General features: G+C 36.0%; 1 protein-coding gene across 1 annotated transcript; it reads left to right on the top strand.

Annotated features, from left to right (window-relative positions):
- The first annotated feature begins 2,561 nt into the window (after nucleotides 1-2,561).
- LOC121371571 lies at nucleotides 2,562-9,130 on the top strand. Its single transcript, XM_041497568.1, has 6 exons — nucleotides 2,562-2,815; nucleotides 4,155-4,263; nucleotides 4,809-4,878; nucleotides 5,887-5,952; nucleotides 6,259-6,392; nucleotides 7,640-9,130. Exons 2-6 carry the CDS (start codon nucleotides 4,155-4,157, stop codon nucleotides 7,858-7,860), a joined length of 600 nt encoding a protein of 199 aa, XP_041353502.1. The 5' UTR covers nucleotides 2,562-2,815; the 3' UTR covers nucleotides 7,861-9,130.
- The last annotated feature ends 1,203 nt before the right edge of the window (nucleotides 9,131-10,333 follow it).

The raw sequence follows: 10,333 nt of genomic DNA, 5'->3' as shown, positions 1-10,333 counted from the left end.
TCCGTACTAAACTTTACCGATCCGTAGCGGCCCGTAGCGCTCCCCAATGTCAACTAACTCCTATCCTTAATAATCCTTGGTTTATCCGTCTAAAACCGTAGTTAAACCGTGGTGCATCCGTAGGGGATCGCGGATAGACCACTATCCGGGGTCATCCGTGAGGTTTTCATCCGTCGTGAATCCGGCCAGACGATCCTTGATAGTGTGACCGGGGTTTAAGAGAGCTAGACGGAAATTTGGACGTCTAGCTCTCTTACAGTCAAGAGTACTCGGGCTAATGTTAAAGCTGCGGTCGTTTCCGACTGAGATCAGCTAGTGCCAATGAAGTGTGGTGTCAATTTAAAGAATCCACATGTAGAGACATTCTAAGCCGTCATTTGAAAATTAAGGAATGCTGTGCCATGATGAATTGATTAACAAAGCGGACGTAAAAAACCCCAAATTATTTTGATTTGTTGCCGTGCTAACTTATTATATCACTCTGTGATTAGCAACAATTAGAACTTAATACTATCGCAATTCTGGCTAATTAATGACGTGTCACTTCACAAGATGCTCAAAATGCATAGTTGGACTTAATTTCAAATCCATATACAAAATCCATGCTGAGACAACCTGACTTTTTTTTAAGCGCTAGCTAATTTGAACCAAAAATCGATCTAAGCCTTTTAGTTTGCTCAAACATTTTGTTGAGACTTGCTCGATACCCATGTACGTCATATTTTCCAACAGCTTTGAGTTCAAAGACCACGGCCGACCCAGAATCTAGTTCTGTCGATACAGAGCTTTGATGACTTGTTTGCGTCATAAAAGAAATCCACCTAACCCTATTGGCAGACCCACTGGGTTTTCTCCGTCCCAATCAGTACAGCAAAGGCCATGATATGTGCTGTCTTGTCTGTGAAAATGTGCATATAAAATATACTTTGCTGGTAGTGAGGGAAAACGTAAGGGTTTCCTCTAAAGAGTTAGAATTACCAAATTACGATGATGAATTAATCAATGAGCTTTAGTGATGTTAAATAAAACAAACGTTTAACTTTTCAAGCTATGTATGGGGTGGGAGATGCCTTCTCACTGTCACCCACTCGGTATTAAAATAAAAAACAAAATCCAAAAACACCTGAATTTAAAGGGATATCCCTGAGTTTGCTGCATTGTAAGATGTTTCCGACTAATACAATATTTCTAAGATTAAACTTACATATTAAAAAAAATTCTTGTTTAGAATATTAGTGTTTGTATATTCAATGTGTTTCTAGTCGTCTTAGTATTTGTAAGAAGCCCAAACTGGATTTTGTCTTCAAATAATTTCGTACGTACGAAAAAAACAATATATTTTAGGAAATAAAATGAAATTTAACCTAGTACAAATATTAGAACGATCAGAAACACGTTTAATAAACAGCCACTAATATTTTATGCAAAAAATATAGTTGATATGTAATTACAATCGTTAAAAAGTCTCTGTTAGTCGATAAATTGTGTCAAACTCAGGAATGTCCCTTTAAAATGACCCAGAATACACACAACAGCATCTACGACCCCCACAGGCCTCAAAGCGTTTACTGCCTTTAGTTGACACAATCTATAATTATTTGGATGCATTATCCTGCTAGTCAAAAGTTCTTTTCCACGGGCCTGTGTTTTTAAGTATATCAGTCGGAGAGCACTGTTTGTACTAAGTTGATCCCCCACCGCACCCCCACCCCACCCCCGATGGATCAATCCTGCGGTCCATCAGAACTATTAAAAGCTATACAAATACCCCCCAAAAACCCCAAATCTCTCTCTCTCTCTCTCTCTCTCTCTCTCTCTCTCTCTCTCTCTCTCTCTCTCTCTCTCTCTCTCTCAGTTGTATCGCGCTCACCCTATGTGCGGTCGGTTTACGATCGATCCCAGTCGGTGGGCCCATCGACCTATTTCTCGTTCCAGCCAGTGCACCACAATTCGTATATCAAAACCTGTGGTATGTACTATCCAGCATGTGGGATAGTGCATATAAAAAAATATCTTGCTACTAATGGGGAAATGTAGCGGGTTTTCCTAAGACTATAATGTCAAAATTACCAAATGTTTGACATCCAATAGCCGATAGGGGCGGGACGTAGCCCAGTGGTAAAGCGTTCGCTTGATGCGCAGTCGGTCTCGGGTCGATCCCCGTCGGTGGGCCCATTGTGCTATTTCTCGCTCCAGCCAGTGCACCACGACTGGTATATCAAAGGCCGTGGTATGTGTTATCCTGTCTATGGGATGGTGCATATAAAAGATCCCTTGCTGCTAATCGAAAAGAGTAGCCCATGAAGTGACGACTGCGGGTTTCATCTCAATATCTGTGTGGTCCTTAACCATATGTCTGACGCCATATAACCGTAAATACAATGTGTTGAGTGCGTCGTTAAATAAAACATTTCTTTCTTTTTTTCTCCCCGGTCGCAATGAACGTTAGCTACGGTCTTGCAACGAAATAGAATTATACACAATGCTTTCATCGTTTATGCCAAACACCTGTTGCCATATCTGGATATAACATCGCATATATCTATTATTTGCGAACAGTTCTAAAAATATCACAGTAGGCCTACTGATCACACTCTGCATATCTCGATCATACCACCGTGTCAAGAATTACCTGGATTACATTTATACACTATTTACACTTTTCGTGTGTGTTGATATACCCCAAAATACGTACTATTGCTGGGTCTGTTTAGTGTCAAGTGAATTGTAACAATCGGAAAATGACACGGGATCTGTTAAACATGAGGACAGTTTCGGACCTTTTGTAAACCGAATTCTAATCGCATCAATTACGGTAGGTGCATCTTTTAGTTAAAAATCTTAATTTTCACATCCACAACATTCAAAGCATTCATCCCATTAAAATGAGGGAAGCCAGTTTTAAATGGGGTGGGGGAGAGATGCATCTAAACTTGAACAATCTTATGGGGAAGAATATACTACAACATCCCAACTCTCTAAATTGTTCGTTTGTTTGTTTTTGGTTTTTAAATAAATATTTATTTATATTTCTGACCCCATAACTCAAAACCTTCTTCAAGAAGATCTGCCCACTAATAACGATATTTTCCGAAACCATTACGGTAGTAGACAGTGTACGTATCGTACCATAAGTAAAATAACAGACATTGTAATGTGTCGTACAATAAATTCTCTGGTGGCTTAATTTTTAATATAATATTGCCTACTTTAACCAATTTCACCATGATGTAATTACCTTTTCCTTCACCTTACTTGTGCTGATTGGTTACAGGTGAAAAGTCTAGTCCACAACAAAAGGTCAAGATGCCTTTGTTAAATCAATATATTTTATCTATGTGTGTACATGTACATGTGTGCAGTATGTGGGTGACAATTTTGCAGCCTATAGAATATTGCAATTATAATAATGAAAATCGAATAGTACATTATTATACTATATGTCACCATTAAATGCGCTATTAAAGGAAACGTTAACATGTTCGCCTTTCCTTCCACGGAGTTCACGAGAAGCAATAATAGATATATTCTCTGATATACGTATGTTCATCAGGTGAGTATAATGTAATATGCAGGCAATATGAAGTAGAAAATTATAGTATGTGTGTGTGTATTATATAGTCACACACACACACACACACACACACACACACACACACCTAGATAGTACACACATGTACATACCTACAGAGTACACACATACACACATAATCATCTATCAGTGCACACACACAATCATCTATCAGTGCACACACACACACATGCACAGTACACACACACACACACCTAGATAGTACACACATGTACATACCTACAGAGTACACACATACACACATAATCATCTATCAGTGCACACACACAATCATCTATCAGTGCACACATACACACATGCACAGTACACACACACACACACCTAGATAGTACACACATGCACATACCTACAGAATACACACACACATTTTAACGTCAGTGACTTGAAAGAAAGCAAGAAGTGTTTTATTTAACGACGCACTCAACACATTTTATTTACGGTTATATGGCGTCAGATCAGTGACTTGAGTTCCGCCCTCCGTTAGTGCTATTTTGAACGGTCCTCGTTTGTGTTGTTATTGATCTATTATTGTGGTGATATATATTTCGTTTTGTTTCCACAGATGGAAACCGACAAACTCCATGGGAAGGACTCGGCCAATGCCCCTTGCACTTGCTTCTTAAAACACGTGACCCTGATCAGCAGAATGTGGGGTCTTTTCACATTGATAAGTAATTACTTGACAATAAATATCAAATTCTTTCATACAAGTGCCTCTACAAATATTATATACTGGACATTTCGAAATGACAGTGGTCAAGTGTTAATCAGTTTGCATAGAATATAATAATAATGATCTTCTTTCGACAAAACGACAAAAAATACGTCCCAGTGTCTGTATATAATATTCCATGTGTTTATGGTCTTCCTAATGCTTGTAAGTAGCTCAAATTGGATTGGGTATTTCAGTTATTTCGTACATACGAACAAATATTAGGAAATAAAATGAAGTTTGACCTAGAACAAACACTAGGACGACCAGAAACATTTAATATAGGCTCTACAACCACAGATAATGTTTCAGAAAAAATATTTACTATATAATGTTAGTCATTAAAACGCCTTTTAACAATGGCAACGAGCTCAGAACAGTGAATTGTTTTTAAAATTTGGTAGGATACATTTGCATTGTAAACGTGATATATAGGTACCAAACGATAACAAAGTACGTTTTTCAATACTGAAGCTCTGTAAATAAGTTCTCTTTCTGCTTCAGTGGTATGGGCGTCAGCTGTTATAGTGATACAGGACAAAAAGGGAGCAACCTATGTCGGATGGTATTTAGTGTAAGTAAACGAATACTGTACATACCCTAGTAAATTTCAAGGCCGTACTTACGGGTTGGGGAGGGTGCAAGAGACCCAGTTGCATCCCATGCAAAATATGTGAACTTTTTAGTTTAAAAATGCACATAATTCTTGTTTACTAGGACAAGTTCCTCTATTACTGTGCCATGTTTTTTTCGTTGTCCGGTAAGGACGTCCTTGGTAGTGCAGTGGCGGATCCAAGGGGACGTCCAGAAGCAGACATAGGCCTAAGCATGTTGGGATGGGGGGGGGGGGGGGGGGGTACTTAAGTTTAATTAGTAGTAGTTAAGCATATACACAATATTTTATGAACATAGAATAATATTTAATGATCCCTTTAATTAACAAAGGATGGACATCCCTCATCTTTGGATACACTGAGTTGGCACCAAACCCCCACAAAAATACCCCCAAAACAACCAACCAAGAACACCCCTCCCCCTCCACAAATCCCAAAATCAACCCCAGCTTATTTATACGTACATGATTTTATGAAAACAAAATTAGTTTGACTTCTTCCTTATACCACTGGAATGGTATTGGCTGATGCAACTTGTTGTTGCTTCCAATAAAATTAAAGCAACGTATGACTTTTAAATACTAAAAAAATCCACCCCAACTTGTTCTTCATACAGTACCGGTATGGTTTGTTCAAAACCAGTTTTGTTTCCTCCCCAGGCCAGGAAAGTAACATATTAAAACAAAAGTGAGAATAAATATAATGTTTAATAAACATATTCTGTTATTCCAATGATGCAAATGAAATGCAATTACAAATGGAGAATTACATAGAGAGCTAGAGTCCGTTAAATAACATTTATCTTATACACGGTTGTTTCAAAGCGTATCTAACAGCGAAAGTTGTAAGATTTTATAAATTGTAAATGCATTTCTGTGAGAAGACAAAAAACAACAACCCCACAATAAAAATGACAGATAAAACATGTATTGTAGTTTTATTTAATTACACGATCGTTTATTTTTCAGCGCTGTTGGGATCCTTCTAGTTTTTCTGGAGTTAATTTGGATTGTTGGAAAGTCGGCATGCTGTGGGTAAATATAGTAAGCTTGCACTGTAGTAATAGGATACAAACGAGAAAAAACAGCTCTGTTTGTTTTGTTTAATGACACCACTGGAGCACATTGATTTATTAATCATTATGATTATATCTAAATTACTTTTGGGTTTCGTTTTTAACTGGAATCTTATGCAAATATACCAAATGAGACTTACTACATTTTTTCATTATTATTTAAAAAGAAATAAAAGTGGGTTTGAAAAAACAATTACTCCAGATCCAGCTCATGTAACTCTTTAAGAATTTCTCCAACCAAATGCATGGTTCTTATTCCGTTTAGAACGGCGGGTTGCTGCTGCCGATGTTTTACGATTCTCCTATGGCTGGATAACTGGAAGAAAGGCGTATTGTACATCGCGCTGTCTATCCCCGTCTTTTTGGAAAGCATGAGGATTATTCTGGGAGTTATTAGTGGTGAGTAACCAGATTCTTTTGACTGTCTCCGCAAACTGGCACAACTTTAGGAATAAATTAACCCATCCAAGAGATATTTTAGTATTTCATTGGCAAGACAGTGAAATCTACAATTTCAAACAATCTCTTAGAAGACATATTTTAGCAATTTCATTGACAAGACAGTAAAATCTGTTCCCCCTCCATACTTTTATATGTGGTTGGTCTTACTTATTCATAAAATTGAAAGTAGATGGAAATAATAACAATTAACTATAACAGGTCGCGAATGCTATTGCGTTAGTTTTACTGTTTGTCATGTCTGAAGGCCATTAATGATACAAGTCCCATGCAACTACTAGTACTCTGGAAAGAACATATATGCAAAAATACTGCAGCTACGTTGCTAGAATTATTTGATTAATTTAGTATTATTATTTTATTTTTTTTGGCAAGGGGGAGTGGGGAGGTCAGATGAATTGTTGGAATGAACAAAATTGAAAGGCGTAAAAAATTAGGGGGTAGGGGTGTATGCCCCTTAGGAAATTTTGAAATCTAGATAACCAGTATATTTAATTTCTTTCTTTTTTTGGTGGGGGGGGGGGGGGGGGACTGCCCCCAGCTAGGTACAGCCCTGTACTATGATTAGTACTCTATACATGTACATCTAAAAACTAACATATTAATTTTGTTAACAATTTTAAATTACCTACCATGTATGTCACTTTTATGTGTCATGAACAGGTTTTGTGAGTAAAAGTTTAAAAGTAAATTTTAACCGATTTCATACCTTTACCTATGCCTTTAACTGTGCTGTTATTTTATGCAATATAGACGCCTTTGTATCTAGATGCCAGTTGGAAGACAAGAGTTGAGATGTCATGACCATTTTTTGTAATGCCAAAGACCATTTTGATAAGATTGATGAATTTTATTGATGTGGTCATCTACTACAAACCTAACATAATTGTTTTGATATCTGTGTTTAAAATATAGTCAAACTTGCTCTAACAGGCATCTGTTTTTACAGACCATGCTTTTATTCTCTCAAATTATCTGATAAGGCCTATATTTAGTATAAACTATCCTGTATTTAGCATAAAAGGCCACATTTTGATACTCCCTTTAGTGGCTGTTTAACACCGGTATGACTGTTGTTGAAATGTTTTAAAAGTAACCCCAGTCACTATGAAAATGTCCAATTCTGATTGACTTTTTTATTTCATCATCACTTTACTGTTATTATTATTAGCATTTTTGCTTGATAGGATTTTTTCTGATTACCCTGGGTCTACTGTACATTGTGAAGACGTTCCAATACGGGCAGATTCACACCCGGGAAGAGAGACGGTATGTGGAGACGTCCACCCCAGTGGTTCAAACTGTGGCCCATGAGATCTCCACACAGACAACTGACGAGACTTACTATCAAGAGATTTCAAAAACTGAGAAAACTGAAAAAAATCCTTTTGAATCAGTGGACAAATGAAGTACTGACACAAAACAACAGCTGAAAATCCCATACAATTCATCATTATAATAGGTTAGCACAGATGTCACAGATGCCATCAACTGGATGAGGTCAGAACAGTTCTATATTAATTAACCTTTTGAGCTAGTGGGTTTGGCAATATATAATCTTCAGAGTTGTGAGGTCAGTTTCCCCTGTCCCCACAAATTCTGATTCAAAACCAAATATGTAAATGCATGTACATGTAATATAATATTATATGTTACAAGCGGTCTTTAACTGTCATTCAATAATAGTGTCTTGCTTTGTTTTAGATCTTTTTGTTTAATTTCATACTTGATGTATATCAATCACTATACATGTATAAAATATACTTTTGTACTCAAGAAATGCTTGAACAAGCAAGAGAAAAAAGTTGATTTGTTTATAATAATCATTTTGTTATTTTTTGCTATTAATTCTTTTGTTGGTTTTTGTATACAATAATAATTTTGCTGTTATTTGTTTATAATAAATAATAATTTAGTTGATTTTTTTTTACAATAATTTTGTTACATTTTGAAATAAATTGATTAATTTGTTATATGCTGGGGGTTTATTAGGTCACTTTCAACCTTTGCGAGGGTGCTGTACACTCCAAGGAAACTCTATCTGGATCTATCACAATCTATTAAAATTAGCTCTACTGGTCTCACCATGTAATAGTGGAGCTAATTTTAATTAGACTGGATCTATCACTGCCCCTTTACCCTTGTATAGTAGGTAATCGATGAATAGCCCAATGTCTAATCACCGTCTCCTAAACTATTATTTGTATTCGACAGAGAAAAGGTAATTTTAATGGTTATTGTCTGAGACACCACATTTTGGTGAAAATGCAACTATTTTTGTGTTGAATGAGTTCAATACAAGTGCAAAACACAAAATAAAATGCTAATAATTAATGTCATGACACTGGAACATGTCATATGTATGTACAGTTCTATAGCCTTAATTTAATGGTAACTGGACAGTAGACGATCTATATTTCTGTTTGTAAAACTCTATTTTATATAGATGCAGTTTAGCAACTAGTCATTCAGTTGATTGGCCTATTAAAATAGTCAAAGTACAAGCTATAAGTTAAATAGTACAACTTTCAAAAGAAAATTCTGAAGAACTTCAATAATTTTTATAAAATTCTTTAATCTTTTTAAAGGGACATACCCTAGTTTTTAAACACTAAGACTTATTTTTTACTATTAGAGTTGTTTTTGAGAACTGAAATCATACTTTACTTACATTTTATTGTTTAAATTATCCATTTCCGTACATTCGAAGTGTTTTTGGTCATCCTGGTATTTTTAATATCACAAAATGCATTTCTCATATTTTTAAAAACGCACGTACGTCTGAGAAGTAACAGTTATGGAGTCAAGTTTCAGTCTGTTTTTAGAGAGTATTTGACCATTTCAAAGTCACATACTCATGTTTCACTCAAATGTCTTTATCCAAATGTATTACTTGTTTGTGTATTAATTAAACTTGTGTGTATTTTCATGTGCCGAAACTAGGGTCTGTCCCTTTAATATACATGTGATGTACAATAATGAAGTCAGTTAGTAGGCCTACTTTCATAATGTAGAGTTCCGTCCTGGTGGTGATATATGATACATGTATTTCAACTTCAAAGAATGGGGATCACTGGTAAAATGTCATGTCAATTAATTTGTCTTTAGGGGCAGTATTAGTTCCATCAGTAGACCCGAGGTGCTCCTCATAAGATCAAACATCAGCAGACTCAATTAGGTTTTGTCTAGTCCCAATCAGCACCCCACAATTGGTATATCAAAGGCTGTGGTATGCCCTGCCCTGTCCTGTCCTGTCTGTTGGAAAGTGCATTCCATACAAAAGATCCCTTGCTATTAATGTGGCAAGTTTCCTGTTTTTCAGAATAATAAAATATTTCACAAGAGCGGATTCTTTAATCAATGTGTTCTAGTGGTGTCGTTAAACAAAATAAACTTTAACTTACCATTATGTAACAAAGAGATCACCAGTGAAGTAATTTGAGCTACGTAGCATGCATCTCTTTTTTGGTTTTGCATCACTAGAATTTGATGATTATTGCAGTTAATATTTAAATTTTGTAGTCACCAAATTGGTACCTACATACTTTTACAGACAAGACAGTTGATACCCTTCCCACCAAAATCTTTTTTTTTTAAAGTTTCCATGATTTGAGATTAAAAGTGTTTTTTCCCCCTCTATTACTGGACTTGTTTTGTTTACACCCCCCCCCCCCCCCCAATGAATTTTAGGCCAAGTATGGCCTGGAGACTGATAACATAAATAACTTCTTGCTTGTTGTGAACACCTTTGTACATGTATCACTAATACTATGTATTTGTAGTTCATCTGCATTTTGTCTTCCAAAATAAATATATATTCTTAACAGTTGAATTTGTTTTTGAATTGTGTTGATATGCATGTTTTTGTCCATCGTAAAACA

Source organism: Gigantopelta aegis, chromosome 4 (genome assembly GCF_016097555.1).
Source record: "Gigantopelta aegis isolate Gae_Host chromosome 4, Gae_host_genome, whole genome shotgun sequence".
In the NCBI taxonomy this organism is placed as follows: Eukaryota; Metazoa; Mollusca; class Gastropoda; order Neomphalida; family Peltospiridae; genus Gigantopelta; species Gigantopelta aegis.
This window is presented reverse-complemented; position numbering and strand designations above follow the sequence as displayed.